Raw genomic sequence first — 16,208 nt, forward strand, 5'->3', positions numbered from 1 at the left:
TATATAGCCATGCCTTATAGTCCACAGTGGAGCGTACATTTCCTGAGAGTGGAAATCAGCATTTGCCTCCTCATCCTCCTCTTCCTTCTCTTCCTTCTCTTCTCCCTCTCTTCTTTCCTGTCTTCAGTAGTTATTGATCATTCACCTCAGTGTCAGGCACCATGAAGTAGTTTCATGCATCATCTCATTTGATCCCTGCAACTTCACTAGAATGTAAGTTCCACTGATGACAGTGTATTCAGAATTAATTTTCTTTAAGAAAGGAATTTCTTGAGGGGCTTTCTATTGTCCAGTACTCAGTGAATATCTGTTGAATTAATGTACTCCAATCCCATGAGTTAGATATGATTAGTGATGAGGGACCTGGGATTGAGACATTAGTCTAGTGACACTACATTCTAGACCCTGTTTCTAAGCACTTGTTGGATTGCCTATCAACTCATTTAATCCTCACAGCAGTGTGAGATACATACTATCCTCCCCATTTTATAATTGAGGGAACTGAAGCACAGACAGGTTACATAGCTGGTGACTAGCAGATGAAGTGACTTATCCATGGTCCTGCAGGTGATAAGTGGCAGCACTGTGCTCTTATCACCAGCTCTTGAGCGTGCTGCGTCCTCTCATTTGTCATTGGTCTCCCCTAGTGTTCAGTACTGTGCCTTGCACATGTTTATACTCAGTAGCTTTTGAATGAAAGACAGACTTACATTGCAAATACAACAGATTTCTGTGTCTTTTTAGAAACTGCTTTTCTTGAATTACTACATGTAACTTTTAAATGAAAGATTGGTGAATATTTACAGATGTTGAAATACAAAAACAGGTGGCTGAACTTAGAAACCACCAAGTTGCAGGTGACTTTGCCTGACATCCGTGTTCACAGACCTCAACAGCCCCTGGTGAAAACCACTTCTTCATATCCCATGTCCGTCTAATTACATGTGTTATTTTTTGTCATTTGCAGAGTCAGCGGTTGCAGGGAAGTTTGAAGAAAGTGAATTACATCAATATCTTGGTATAGTATATAATTTCATCTGTTTTCAAAACAAAACTTTTTTTGAACTTCAGCAACTTAGAATGATTTTAGAACTTTAGGATGATTTTCTCCACATTTCAGTGGAATTGTGGCAGCTCCAGTAAAAAAAAAAAAAAACAAAAAAAAAACCCAAAACTGCCTATATTTATACAGTGAGCCTGAAGCGAAGAAATTTGAACCATACAATGTTTAATTCCTATGGTGCTTTTCGTGTACTTCATTTATTGTGTTGAGGTTCAAGCTGCCCAAGGCCTTGGGCACGCTCATCTTCCCAAAATGAAAACTCACTTTGTGCCTCAGAATGCTTTGGGCTTCTCTTTCTGCAACCTTCTGCCATCAGTTTTCATTTGCATGAAGTGGGAGAAAGACAAAAGCAAATGGCCCTGCTCTTGTCTTCTCCTGATACCTTCCTGAAGTGAATCCAACAGAGATTGTTCCCTAGGCATAACTAGATAAGGAAATAAGGACTTAGGAGAGAATGAGGATCAGTTCAGGTTTGAATGTTTTTGTTTTTGCTTCATTGTATTTTAGAACTTCAGGAAATACATGTCAAATTCTAATTTAAATAGGTTCACTGAGTGTTTCTTTGACAATTCTGCAAGGTATGCTTAAGTTTAAAACTAACATTTGAGTGTATTTGGGGTTCAAGTCAGTAGAGTTTATTTTTCTTTTAGAACATGGTTTGGTTTAAATACAAAAAGTAGCCGAGCATGGTGGCACACGCCTGTGGTCCTAGCTACTGGGGAGGCTGAGGTGAAAGAATTGCTTGAACCCGGGAGGCGGAGGTTGCAGTGAGCCAAGATTGCGCCACTGCACTCCAGCCTGGGTGACAGAGACCCTGGCTCAAGGAAGAAAAAAAAATACATGGTTTGGTTGAAGGGGGTGTGGCTACTCTGCCTTCTGAGTGGGAGTCTGGAACGAGTTGACCCGAGTTCTAGCTCGGTGGGGGTTCTACCCTTGGACGAGGAAGTGGACCACTGGAGAAGCAGAAGGGATGAATCTAAGTTCAGAGGCCTGGGCTCTGCTCAGAGTAGTGCCACAGGGTGGCCCTGTGACATTGAGTCATTTTCTTTCCAAGCCTGACTGTCAAATGAAAGTATGTTGGTTGGACTCCTCTGATTGCAAACAGAGAAGCAAATTATGGCCTAGATTGAGCAAGCTGTTAGGAATCCAGGCGGTGCTGGGCCTGTTTGCTTTCCTGCCCCTGCCATGTTGAGTGCACTTGGCTTTTCCTCAGTCATTGCTGCTCCCTCATTCTCAAATTGGGGGACCCAGTGGTGCTAGTTAATCACCAGTTGTTTTGGAGCATCTCTGTAGGCCACATTGGCCCAGGCAGAAAGCCTGCTCTGTCCCTTCTTCCAGTGGCTGTTTTTTCAGTAGAGGATATGATAATTGGCTAACACCATGAGGCATGATGGCCTGTGAGTTGTCGTCATCATCATCATCATCATCATCACCACCATCACCATCACCACCATCCCAGCTGCTGCTTGTGAAATTCATGTGTGGTACTGAGTACCTTACATACATTATTTCATTTAACCCTCCCAACAGTCTCCTTTGTACATGCTGTTCTCTCTGCCTGGAAACACTTTTCCCAACCCCCACCCCCAATTCTTCTGTTTATTTTTTTTGAGACGGAGTCTCACTCTGTAGCCCAGACTGGAGTGCAGTGGCGCAATCTCGGCTCACTGCAACCTCCGCCTCCTGGGTCCCTGTTCAAGCAGTTCTCCTGCCTCAGCCTCCCGAGTAGCTGGGATTACAGGCACATGCCACCATGCCCAGCTAATTTCTGTATTTTTAGTAGAGATGGGGTTTCACCATGTTGGCCAGGCTGGTCTTGAACTCTTGACCTTGTGATCCGCCCGCCTCAGCCTCCCAAAGTGCTGGGATTACAGGCGTGAGCTAAAGCGCCCGGCCTCCCCAGCCCCAATTCTTCTAATGACTGGTTTCTTATCTTTCAGATCTTAATTTAAATCTCACCTCTTCAGAAAGGCCTTTCCTGACCACCCTAAGATCACCTCCCACTGTCAGACATCACTCCATCCCCTGGGTCGTCTTCATCACTCTTACTACTATCTGAAATCAAATCTGTTTGTTTTTTCTTATAGAAGCTTTGTAAAGGCCTTATACAGACTCAACCACTGTCCCTCACCTGGGCATTAACACCCAAGACCCTAGCCCTGAAAGCCCAGTGCCAGGCCCCAGACATGCTCCCATCCCCTGCCACTCAGTTTACAGTCGTCTTTCTATTTCCTGTTCTTTGTGGATTCACCATTTTTTGTGTGTGAGCCCAGCCATGGTTTAACCTTTTTTTGGTTCTTGGTTATATTTAATCCAGTATTTCAGATACTCAGAATTGACAACTTCAGTATTCACTCAGTCTATCACGTTACTAGAACCAGAAGTGTCTCTAACCCTGTATACTATTTCTTACACACACTGACATTTGAGACCACTGAGTTCAAAGAAAGAAAAGATGATCATAATATTCATAGCAGTCTTGGCACTCACCTCATTCTGCCGTCTCCTAGCTGAGGATGGGAGAATGGGCGGATTATTTTGTTGCCTTTTTGTTCCTCCTTGCTTATTGGGCTTGCTCCCCTATTTAAATATCAAGCACCCCTCCCCCCCCGCCCACCGCCATACCTTTAAAAGTATCACGTTTTATTTGTCGCTGTGAAAGTTAAAGATGGTAGATGTGAAGGCACTTAGCACAGGACTGGCCCCGTAAATAACTGGCAGATTTGAATTCACATCCTGCTTGGTCTGAATCCTGTCCACACGGTCCTTTGAAAAGTTAGTAGAAAAGATCTTGGGCCACTGCTTCTTGTTTCCAAGTTAGCATTTCCTGTTGTGGCCCTACCAGTGAGTCATCACACTCAGAGCCTTGGAACATAAGTTTTATGACTAGAGCTATAGTACTGGGATTGTTGGATGCTTAGAGATCTTCCCCACCAGGGCCGCCCACACGCCCCTACAGTACCACAGAGCCTGCCAAGGACATGGATGCTTATGGTACCCTGACCCCATGGCTTGACCAGGTCAGGGTATACTGTTTGATGCAGAACAGGAACTCGTTGCTGGATTATCATAATACATAACGCAGTGGATGTTTTCAACTGTTAGGAAACCCACTAATTAAGTTAGTCGTCTGCAGCCTGTCTTTAATAATAAGTAAATATATTAGAAAATACACAGATCCAGTTCTCAGCTGTGCTTGTCTACATCACCAGCAGGACTTGTATCTTGTTCTGAAAGTTTTACAAAGGGAAAGAAAGTACTTGTTCCCCCCTCTTTTTTTCTATGAGTATAAAAAATTCTAGTTGGCCAGGCACAGTGTCTCATGTCTGTAATCCCAACACTTGGAAAGCCAAAGTAGGAGGATTAATTGAGGCCAAGAGTTCAAGACCAGCCTGGGCAACATAGCAAGACTCCATCTCTAAAAAAAAAAAAAAAAAGTTTAAGTTTCAATAAATCCTGCATAATTTCTGGGATTCTTGAAAGCATGGGCTGACTCAGCACTGAGTCTAATTTCACTGCTTCTTACTGGTTTTAATCTTTAATGTTACTGGTTTTAATCTTACTGGTTAATCTAATTTAATCTTTAATTTAAATCTAATTTAATCTTTAATGTTACTGGTTTAAATGTTACTGGTTTAAATCTAATTTAATCTTTAATTTAAATCTAATTTAATCTTTAATGTTACTGGTTTAAATCTTTCTGGTTTAAATCTTACTGGTTTTAATCTTTAATGTTAGACCTATGTTTATCCCTTATTAAAATTTCCCCCTGCTTTAATTTCAATGTACCAGTGTCAAATATCTTACAATTCACAGTGTACTCTCAGGGCTGGCTCATAGTTACTTTTTAAAATTTTACTAAACATTTGATTTTTCTCTAGCAACTGAAATTAATCTCTGAACTTTTTAGTGTGTTTATTTACAAATAGAGCATCTCTAGCGAGTTTTTGAACTCAGCATTTCATTTTGAAGGTGTCTGGAGTTTAATGTTACTTGGTGATATGAGACTTCCGTTCTTCCAGGTGGAAGATGAGCTCAGCTCCCCGGTGGTGGTGTTCAGATTTTTCCAGGAATTACCAGGCTCAGGTCGGTGAATTTTAAAAGAGGGTTGTTTTCATATCTGTGTTAAAGGCTTTGAATTTGATACCATTTCAAGTTAAATAGTTCAAAATATTTTTATTGCTGAAAATCTTCAGTCAGCATTTCAGAATAATGTAATAATTTTCATGAAAACTTCAGTCCGAAATGCCTTAGCAATTTGCTGATAGTTTGTGGTGATTAAACCAGGGGTCCCTGGACCAGTGATGGAATGGCTGAGAAAGAGTTGCTTGAACATAAAGATTTGTGGGTCTTACTTCTCACATATTTTGAGTCAGTAGGTTGTACCCAGGAATCTGTATCTTTAAAGAATGTTCCAAGTGCCACCAGTCTAGTCCAGGGCACGACTGTTTTTTTTACCTGGATGGCCATTGTCCCCTCTCTGACTTTCATGCATTCTACACAGCCCATTCCAGACCATTCTTCACCTGGCAGAGTGAGGGTTATAAGTGGAAGTCACATGGTGTTGAAACGGGAAAGAATCCCTTGTCCCCCTCCAAGGGCATGTGATGGGGGTGCGGCTCGCTTCTTCAGTGCCCTGCTGCTGCTCAGACCTCTAGGAGAGCACACAGACGGGAGGCTGTGGGGCTCCGACCCCATGGCAGCGTCTAGGGGTGAATGTTTTACAGCTCCTAAGCCCCAGTGGGCATGTGTTACAGTGTGCTCTTTTAATTTAGCTGTGTGTAGGCAGCTTGTTTTAGCTCACTTAGACCCCCTTCCTTATCACAAGGACAGAGGGATTAATGTATCCCAGGTTCTTGCCTTGGTGTACCAGAAGAATGGGATCACACGTGGGCTTGGAGAATTAGTGCAAGGTTTTATTGAATGGAAGTAGCTCTCTGCTGATGGGGGAGCCAGAAGGGAGATAGATTTCCCTTGGAGTTGGGCCGCTCAGTGGCCCTGGCCAAACTCCGCCTCGTCTCCGTGGTCGATGGCCTGCTGGCTTGCCGGTGCCTGTCGGGGTGCTCTTCTGCCGGCCTGCTCTCGATGACCAGCCACTTGTGTCTTTTTCCACCAATGTGTTCCTCTTGCCATCCAGCCACTTCTGTCTGCCCACTAGGGTCTCAGGTTTTTATAGGCCCGGGATGGTGGTGTGCTGGGCCAGCGTGGTCTTGGGAAATGCAACATTTGGGGGAAGGCAGCAGTGCTTGTCCTCACCTAGGTCTGTGGGGGTAGAGCCCTAGCCAGGCACCCGCCTTTCTCTCCCCAGCACTTCCCTTCCCCTCTTCTGTGTCATTTAAAGGGACCACGCTCTTCCCTTCCCAGCACTCCCGTTATCAGTGTCACTTCCCTGCCCAGAGCCCCTGGGTGTCTTACCATTTTGGTCGAACAAAGGCCAGGCTCTCCCATGAGGCCTGCGCACTCTGCCCTGACTTCGCCTCTTCCTTCCCCTCTTCCACTCTCCCTCTTGTTCATTGTGACTCAGTCACACCAGTCTTCTCTGCGCTCCAGGAACACTCTGCCCTTTCCTGCTGCAAGGGCTTAATGCTCGGCGTTCCCTCTGCCTCACACACGTTTCTCTCTTCTGGTGCCAGCTCCTCCTCACCATTTCGGTCTCCACTAAGTATCCACATCCTCAGAGAGCCTTCCCTGTCTATCCTGCCTGAGGGGGCTCCATCATTTTCTATCAGAGCCCCCAGCTTCTCTTGTGACACTAACAACCACATGGAGTGATTTTCTTTCTTTATGGTCTGTTTCCTCAACTAAAATGTAAGCTCCAAGATGACAGAAACCTTACCTGGCTTCTATCCCAAGTGTCGGGCTGTGTGCCTGGCATGGGTTGGCACCCACTGTGAGGCCTAGTTGGATGATCGTGGCACTCAGAGACCTCACACGGTGCTTGGTAAACTAGTTAGTAACTTATAACAATTGCTGTTTCCTCTTGAAATCCCTCGAAAGAAACCTTTTCAAAAATGAAATTAACAATTCTGTTTTATGTGAATGTATTCAAATGTTACATAGATCACGAGGAAAAAGAAATGTATCCCTTCTGTCAGATAATACATGAGAATTCAGTAATACGAGTCAATGCCCTCGGGCTAACATTGGGATGGGAATGATGTGGGGTTTGGAGGGTGTTTTTTTTTCTGGTCAGCCATGTTTCTGGGAGTGACTCCCTTGCTCTGTTTTGGTGTCAGATCCGGTGTTTAAAGCCGTCCCAGTGCCCAACATGACACCTTCAGCAGTCGGCCGGGAAAGGCACTCATGTGATGCGCTGAATCGCTGGGTGAGAATGGCAGTCGCCCGCCCTTCCTTTCAGGTCCCCGTCCATCACCATCCGACCTGCTGGTGAGGTGACGCGTGCTCGTGTATGGGAACTGAGGCCCACGGGAGGAGCCGCCCTGCCAGTGCTGGGCCTGCTCTGGAGTTCTGTTCCCCGTTCTGTTACCGCCTCATGAGCTGGGTCACCTCTGGCAAGTCCTTCCAGCATTGCTCCCTCACTTTCCTTGCTGCCGTATAAGGCTGTGAGACAACAGGCAAAATGTGGGCTGCAGGGCAGCTGCGGTGGGTTCTGGTGAGCCCAGGCAGCACAGCCGGGAGCCCCAGGCAGAGTCTGCTGAGCATCTGCGCCTGGCAGTGTGGAGCCAGGCCTGCGCTTCGGTAGCTTTTTGGGCACTGAATAGCAGCTCTAGGATTTGAGTCTGAAGGGTCTTGTGAACAGTGTGGGACGGCAGCAGCAGCAGTGGTTCTAGCCAATGCTGGACACGCCCAGCCTAGCAGCGTTGGCGGATAAGTCCTGGTACATCAATGCTGGGGCTCGGCACAGCTGTGAGAGACCACGGAGCTGAATGTCTCGAGCAGAAGGGAACTGGTCATCATAAATGAAATGAATCAATGCAGGTTACTAAGCAGTGTCGAGTAGCATGTTTTATGACAACAACAACTACAACCCCCTCCCCGCCACTCAGAGAAAAGACGCTGGGGGCAGATCACATGTCAGCAGTGGGTGTCGCTTAGTAATGTATTGTGGGTCATTGTTACTTTCTTCTTTTTGTTTACCTGTATTTCCTAAATTTCTCTACAATGAACTTGTATTAATAAGAAAAAACATAAAATTTACTGTTTTTAAAAAGCTGCTCTAAGTAATCAGAGACAGTCAAAAGATGAGCAGGAACCAGCTCTCCGGAGCCTCTTTGGTCTGGGGCCGAGGGGATGAGGGTGGGTCCTGAAGACGCCTGAGTCCCTCCTTACGGGAGGGTGTTCATTGTGTCCTCCTCACAGCTGGGAGAACAGCTGAAGCAGCTGGTGCCTGCAAGCGGCCTCACGGTCATGGATCTGGAAGCTGAGGGCACGTGTTTGCGGTTCAGCCCTTTGATGACGGCAGCAGGTAACCAGGCTCGGTGGCCATCCCTTGCGTTTGTTCTGGGGCTGCTGGGTAGATTAGCTTGCCCTTATGGTATTCCATTCTCCTAAAGTTATTAGCATCTCTTTTTGGAGGGGCATTTTCTTTTCTTTTGGGCTAAATTTAGGTAGATTAGCATTCCCATGTAACTTACCAGAATCAGAATGAGAATTTAGAAGTCACCTGAATTGGCCGGGCATGGTGGCTCACACCTGTAATCCCAGCACTTTGGGAGGCCAAGGCAGGCAGATCATCTGAAGTCAGGAGTTCGAGACCAGCCTGGCCAACATGGTGAAACCCTGCCCCTACTAAAAGTACAAAAAATTAGCCAGGCATGGTGGTACACGCCTGCAGTCCCAGCTACTTGGGAGGCTGAGGCAGGAGAATCACTTGAACCCGGGAGGCCGAGGTTGCAGTGAGCTGAGATTACACCACTACACTCCAGCCTGGGGGACAGAGGAGACTCCATCTCAAAAAAAAAAAAAAGTCATCACTTGAATTCCTTTTTTGTTGTTGTTGAGACAGGGTCTTGCTCTGTCACCCAGGCTGGAGTGCAGTGGTGCAATCATGGCTCACTGCAGCCTTGACCTCCTGGGCTCAAGTGATCTTCCCACGTCAGCCCCCGAGGAGTTGGGACCACAGGCATGAGCCACCACACTGGACTAATTTTTGCATTTTTTGCAGAAATGGGGTTTTGCCACGTTGGCCAGGCTAGAATTCCTGTATTTTGATGTCTTGTGACTCTCGGTTTTCCACTGCAAGGCCTTGTTCTCACTCCCCACTGCACATTAGAGTCACTTGGGAGTTTTACACACAACCAGTGGCCGTCCACCCCTAGAGATTCTAGAATGGAGCCTGGGGATCTGTGTTTTGGTTTTTATTTTTATTTTTAGAAACAGTGTCTCATTTGTCACCCAGGCTGGAATGCAGTGTCTTGACCATAGCTCATTGCAACCTCGACCTCCTGGGCTCAAGCAGTCCCCTGCCTCAGCCTCCCAAGGAGCTGGGACTATAGGCGAACACCATCACATCTATTTTTTTATTTTTATTTTTCATAGAGACGTGGTCTCACTATGTCACCCAGGCTGCTCTTGAACTCCTGGCCTTAAGTGATCCTCCTGCCTCAGATTCCCAAAACACTGGCCACTATAAGGATTGCCTGGCCACAGCTCTAGAGACAGTCTCTAAAACTGCAAAAGTAAGCCAGTGAGCCCTGAGGCCCGGCGCTGTCACCATCTCCCTGTCCTTCCTGTTTGGGGACAGCAGCCCACCACAGTACTTCCTTTCTCTCAGTCATAGGAATGCGCAGAATCTGTGGTTGCCTTTTTGTGCTGAACCTATGGTGTGATGTCTCCAGCCTGCCTGAAGTAGGCTTGCTGTGGGAAGAGTGATTTCTAACACTGGAGTATGTCACTGTGGGCCACATCTGTGAGAGAAACACTCCACACCTGCTACAGCCAGCTGTGTCCGTTTCTGACCCTAATTGTTCCATGTCTGGGTTGAGTGCCTTTTTTTTAAAATCTCCATGGCTCCCGGTAACTGGAGTACCTCGAGCTTTTGACCTTCCCAGTAGTGGAAGAGGGAGCCCTGCCCTCTTGTCATTGGCCATCTCGTGAGCATTTCTCTGACATTGTGAACATCTTCAGTTTTAGGAACTCGGGGAGAGGATGTGGATCAGCTCGTAGCCTGCATAGAAAGCAAACTGCCAGTGCTGTGCTGTACGCTCCAGTTGCGTGAAGAGTTCAAGCAGGAAGTGGAAGCAACAGCAGGTCTCCTATATGTCGATGACCCTAACTGGCCTGGAATAGGGGTTGTCAGGTAAAGTCTTGGCCTGCCACTTGATGTTGGAGACTTTTCTGTATAAAGAACACGGGTGGGTCATTTTCTGAACCATCTTAGAAATCCAAGATGAATGTGTAGTCACAATATGCTTAACGAAAATTCAACTCGGTTTTCTGGGCATTTACAAAACCACAGTGCAAGCAGGCGATTTGGCCAGCATGGCACTCAGGGAGGGGAGTTGCTGAATGTTCTGTCTGTAGGTGCCGACTCTCAGCTACCTAGGAGAAGATGCCAACAGCTATATATCACTCACTGACAATGGTTACTATCCAGGGCATATAGAGAACTGCAAATCAGTAAGAAAAAGAACCCAGCTCTCGGGGAGAGAACTCCCCTGTCCTTTCAGTGGGTGCAGTCCTGTGGCCGCTTTCTCGCCTTCAGAGGTGAGGCAAACCTCTTTTTGTATTGCACATGAGACTTCCAGACCTCGCATGGAACTAAAGACTTAGGCTTTCGGCTGGGCATGGTGGCTCATGCCTGTAATTCCAGCACTTTGGGAGGCCAACAGGAGCATAGGTCACTTGAGGCCAGGAGCTTGAGTCCAGCCTGGACAACATGGCGAAACCCCATCTCTACAAAATACAAAAATTAGCCAGAGGTGGTGGTGCACACCTGTAGTCCCAGCTACTCGGGAAGCTTAGATGGAAGGATCAACTGAGCCCAGGAGGTGGAGGTTGCAGTAAGCCAAGATCATGCCACTGCACTCCAGCCTGGGCCACCGAGTGAGACCCTGCCTCAAAAAAAAAAAAAAAAAAAAAGAGGCTTTCCTGTGACTTTCTCTTTACTCCTGGCAAACTTCCTGAAAGTTTGTGGTCTGGAGACACTCGCAGTAGTTCTTTTGCCCATTGGTTCCACTGCATTGTCTTGCTAATACTTAGTTTTCTACTCCACCTCTAATCCTGTATCAGAAGAGACATTTGATCTTTTAGGCTGAAATGCTGTGGTTTGATGTTGTTTTAGGTATGAACATGCTAATGATGATAAGAGCAGTTTGAAATCAGATCCCGAAGGGGAAAAAATCCATGCTGGACTCCTGAAAAAGTTAAATGAACTGGAATCTGACCTAACCTTTAAAATAGGTAATTACTTACTTTTATAAGTCAACTGTGAGGTTTGGAAGGACACTTGCTAACTGGCTTTAAAGAAGATGGCTCATCTCTTGGAGGGTTAGCGTCTCTCTGGCTGAGTTCCAGGCGAAGGTGCGGTTCTGAGACCTCCCTCCCTTTCTGCAGCCTTGCAGGCCCTTCTCTCTGCCCCTAGAATCTCCATGGAGGAGACCCCTTTGTGTGTGGTCAGGACACTGAACAGGAGAGCAGGTCCACGTCTCACCCATGACAGAGGACTTGGAAACCCAAGTTTGTCTCGTTTCCTTTGCAGGTCCTGAGTATAAGAGCATGAAGAGCTGCCTTTATGTCGGCATGGCGAGCGATGACGTCGACGCTGCTGAGCTCGTGGAGACCATTGCGGCCACAGCCCGGGAGATAGAGGAGAACTCGAGGGTCCGTAGCACCATCAGTGTTTATTCCTTTTCTGAGTTTTGTCCCACCAAACAGCGGGGGCCACAAGGAAAGGAGCTGCCCTTGGGATGTCTGTCCGTTGTCTCTCAAAGTCTGTCAGTGTTTCCTGTAAGCTGGGCCTTGTGCCAGGTGTCAGGGATGCCAAGTGGATTTGACACATGCCCCAGTGATCTCACAAGCTCAGGGGGAAAGATCCACATAGCCATGCTGTGTAGTAACCCTGCCTTGGAGAAGAGGGTGGGTAGCTGGACACACAAGCAGACACACTCACCCCTGTCACCAAGGTCAGGGAGGACTTCTGCTCTGGAGCTGTGTCCTGAGGGTGAATGAAACGGGCTGCTTTATGTGTGGTTCCCCCTACCCCCCTTCCCTACAGCACTTCCCACCAGGAATAGACCTACTGCTGTGGGTCACTTAGCATGGAGGACCGGGATACAAGGCTGATAAGGTATCCTCCAAACACATGATTACTTCCCTAAAAATCACTCTAAAGGAGAGAAGAGGGACCAAGGTAAGACTGCTCTAAAAGGAGAGAGACACGTGCCATTGGACATGCGGCCGAGGAGCCAGCTTCATTCCTTGCTGGGTGGACTCCTTAAGGTTTCTTTCCAGCCTGACTTTATGACTTCTAACTCTGTTTTCAAGAATGCATAGCAAATGAGGCAGGTCACCAAGGTGTGTCTGCCTAGGCCTCTGAGCATTTTATCCGCTTGTCTTTGATTTTCTGTTTTCTTTTTACGTTGGCGTTTCAATGCAGGATGTCATTGACCTGCTTTTGAAAAATTCCCTCAGTGCTGTGTTACTAGCTCTTCTGGGCCCCAGCTGAGAAGCTTAAACAAGTAATGCGTTTCTTGGTCTTGCCACAGCTTTTGGAAAACATGACGGAAGTGGTTCGGAAAGGCATTCAGGAAGCTCAGGTGGAGCTACAGAAGGCAAATGAAGAACGGCTTCTGGAAGAGGTGAGGCCCCCGACGGGCAGCAGGCTGGGGGAGCCGCCGCGAGGCCAGGCGGCCCTGAGCACTGGTCCTGTCTTGCAGGGGGTGTTGCGGCAGATCCCTGTAGTGGGCTCCGTGCTGAATTGGTTTTCTCCAGTCCAGGCTTTACAGAAGGGAAGAACTTTTAACTTGACAGCAGGTAAGACGGCAGAGCCTCTTCCTGGGTCTCGTTGACCTTGGGAGGTTTCACCAAATGCCGTTGGGTCCCAACACTCTTCCCACTGAGAAGCCTGGCCTGGTTCCCGTTCTTCATCACTGGGTGTGGGCCGGGCATCTGAGGAGACAAGGTCTAGTGTGCCCTGTCCTCCTCCCCCCACACCCTGGTGGCTGAAACAGCAAGAAAGCAGCTACCCGCTCTCCACAGCTGTCGCCACCGCGAGGCCATGACAGCCGTGCAGGACTCTCAGGGTGCTGTGTCTTGGGCATTTTGGTTCAGGGTTAATACTTCTTGTCTTCATGTGTGTTCTGCCCCAGCAGAGGACGGCTTTTGCAAGTGGCAATGCAGAGACTGAAGCATGGAGCGCTGGCACGGTTTATTTTGAACCAGGCAGCCAGCAAGCGTTTCAGCCGCTGGAATGTGGGGAGGGTGTTAACAGTCTGTGACTCCTCCTTTCCTGTTCTACCGAGGAAATAATTTCCTACACTTGAGCCCCTTCCTTCATTCTTCCCCAGGAAACGATGACTCTATTGTCATGAAAGCAAAAGATAATCTGATTTCTAATCTGCCAAGCCTTAGCCTTCAGCAAAGAGGCACCCACTTCTTGTGGCTACAGTACGTTTCCCTGTTGGGCCTGGCTCCCTGGGTGCGCTTATGCCACACTGCTGGCGAGTGCTGGCGGTAATGGCCCTGTGAGGCGGCTTTCTCTAGCTCACGGCACATTCATAAGTGCCCTCCTCTCCACCAGTCTGTGGCAGGCTCAATGGCTGGAAGGAGGTTACTGGGCAAGGCTGTTTGAGGGCAGATGGTGTCTTCAAGGGCAGCCTGTGCCTGTAGCCTCCACCCAGCCCTCTCCTCACCTGCAGGCTCTCTGGAGTCCACAGAACCCATATATGTCTACAAAGCACAAGGTGCAGGAGTCACACCGCCTCCAACGCCCTCGGGCAGTCGCACCAAGCAGAGGCTTCCAGGTAAGTGACGCCTCTGCGCGGAATTCAGGTAACAGGTTTCCCCTGTTGGCTGTTACTTGCGTTCCTTTGTTTTCTGGGTTCTTGAACTTCAGAGGTCTATTTCTCTTCACTTAAGACCAACTACTACCATCTCTTTAACCATTTTGGTAGCCGTGGGATTCAGCCTTGATTAAGTTGGGGTCTTGAAAGATGACATTGTCACTGTGGTGTTTACCCTCCTGGGCGTTTCCTAATGAAGATGACCTTAGAGTTCCCCGGCCTGGGGAGCATGTTGGTGTCACACTAGCAGCTCTCGGTTTTCTCATCTCCTAAAGCACCTCAGAGCCAGTAAAGGTTTCTGCTGAAGCTGTGTTGTGAAATAAAGCAATTATCTGTTGCACAGACAGCCTGTGTTGCAGAAGTATCCTCACTGAGCTTCAGTGCAGTCTGTCTGCCCTTTCTGTAGGCCAGAAGCCTTTTAAAAGGTCCCTGCGAGGTTCAGATGCTTTGAGTGAGACCAGCTCAGTCAGTCACATTGAAGACTTAGAAAAGGTGGAGCGCCTGTCCTGTGGGCCGGAGCAGATCACTCTCGAGGCCAGCAGCACTGAGGGACACCCAGGGGCTCCCAGCCCTCAGCACGCCGACCAGTCCGAGATCTTCCAGAAAGGGGTCCCACACCCAGAAGATGACCACCCACAGGTAGAAGGACCGGAGAGCTTAAGATAAGACTCACTGTGTGGTTTGAGACTGTGCTGAGTATTGTTTCAGGGAAGATGAAGTTCTATTGGAAATGTGAACTGTGCCACATACTACTATAAATTACTGTTGTTTGTGCTTCACTGGGATTTTCGCACAAATACGTGCCTGAAAGGTAGGCTTTCTAGGAGGGCAGTCACCTTGTCTAACTTCATGTGTATGTAGAACCACCAGGAACTGTTTGCTGTCCTAATACCACTTTTCCCTAAGTTACCATAAACACTTTTTATTCACAAAAAACACTTCGAATTTCAAGTGTCTACCACTTGCACCCTTGCTCTTTCTAAACATAAGCGTAAGTACATGAGGTTGCACATGGCAACTTTTTGGTAAAACAGCTTTTTATCAGCACTCTCCAGGTTCTCTGCAACACTTCACAGAGGCGAGACTGGCTGTATCCTTTGCTGTCTTTAGTACGATCAAGTTGCAATATACAACAGGACTGCTAGGCTTGAAGGAGAGCAGTGATTGTGGGATTGTAAATAAGAGCATCAGAAGCCCTCCCCAGCTACTGCTCTTCCTGGAGACTTAGTAAGGACTGTGTCCACTTGAGCCGTGGCAAGGTTGCTGTCTGGGACTGTCCTCTGCCACAAACCCGTTTCCCCCTTTATACTGTTTGTAAAGAGAAACTGTAGTCTCCTCCCGACCATGTATTTTTAAATACTGGTAAAGCTTTTAAATTGGCACACAAGTACAGACTGTGCTCATTTCTGTTTAGTATCTGAAAACCCGATAGATGCTACCCTGAAGAGCCTGCTCTTCCGTGTGCTACGTAGCACCCACCTGGTTAAAATCTGAAAACAAGTACCCCTTTGACCTTTCTCCACTGAAGCTTCCACTGCCCTGGCAGCTCACCTGGGCCCAACTCAGAAACACTAGCCAGCAGAGCTCTCTCTCACGCTGAACCAGCCAGGCGCCCTGCTTAAGTCAGTAGAAGCTTGCTCGCACTGCCCGTTCCTACTTTTCCGAAGTACTGCGTCACTTCGTCGTAAGTAATGGCCCCTGTGCCTTCTTAGTCCAGCAGTCAAGCTTTTGGGAGACCTGAAAATGGGGAATTCACACTGGGTTTCTGGACTGTAGTATTGGAAGCCTTAGTTATATTAATAAGTTTATAATTATACTCTGATTTGATGGGATTTTTGACATTTACACTTGTCAAAATGCAGGGTTTTTTTTTTTTTTGGTGCAGATGATTAAACAGTCTTCCCTATTTGGTGCAATGAAGTATAGCAGATAAAATGGGGGAGGGGTAAATTATCACCTTTAACAAAATTACATGTTTTTATATATATTTGGAATTGTTAAATTGGTTTTGCTGAAACATTTCACCCTTGAGATATTATTTGAATGTTGGTTTCAATAAAGGTTCTTGAAATTGTTACCAGTGAATTCAGTTTATAAATCTTATTACAAAAGACTTACCCAAGTACCTGAAATAGCTGCCAATAGACCAGTGAGAGGTAGGTTCTCCTCTGCCCCTTATTACT

The 16,208-nt window shown here is 47.2% G+C and overlaps 1 protein-coding gene across 3 annotated transcripts in view; it reads left to right on the plus strand.

Annotated features, from left to right (window-relative positions):
* PDXDC1 (pyridoxal dependent decarboxylase domain containing 1) overlaps positions 1-16,208 on the plus strand; it is a 65,115-nt gene that overhangs the window by 48,039 nt on the left and 868 nt on the right. For 2 of the 3 annotated variants that reach the window (XM_030798046.1, XM_030798047.1), the window contains exons 13-23: positions 968-1,018; positions 5,086-5,149; positions 7,300-7,388; positions 8,384-8,489; positions 10,151-10,322; positions 11,307-11,425; positions 11,724-11,845; positions 12,730-12,822; positions 12,901-12,997; positions 13,882-13,986; positions 14,432-14,664. In XM_030798046.1, the coding sequence (XP_030653906.1) occupies positions 968-1,018; positions 5,086-5,149; positions 7,300-7,388; positions 8,384-8,489; positions 10,151-10,322; positions 11,307-11,425; positions 11,724-11,845; positions 12,730-12,822; positions 12,901-12,997; positions 13,882-13,986; positions 14,432-14,664 (1,251 nt within the window). Of the gene's footprint in view, positions 1-967; positions 1,019-5,085; positions 5,150-7,299; positions 7,389-8,383; positions 8,490-10,150; positions 10,323-11,306; positions 11,426-11,723; positions 11,846-12,729; positions 12,823-12,900; positions 12,998-13,881; positions 13,987-14,431; positions 16,111-16,208 lie in introns of those variants that run through there. The other variant, XM_003269307.4, reaches the window with a different exon arrangement.

Source organism: Nomascus leucogenys, chromosome 18 (genome assembly GCF_006542625.1).
Source record: "Nomascus leucogenys isolate Asia chromosome 18, Asia_NLE_v1, whole genome shotgun sequence".
Classification (NCBI taxonomy): Eukaryota; Metazoa; Chordata; class Mammalia; order Primates; family Hylobatidae; genus Nomascus; species Nomascus leucogenys.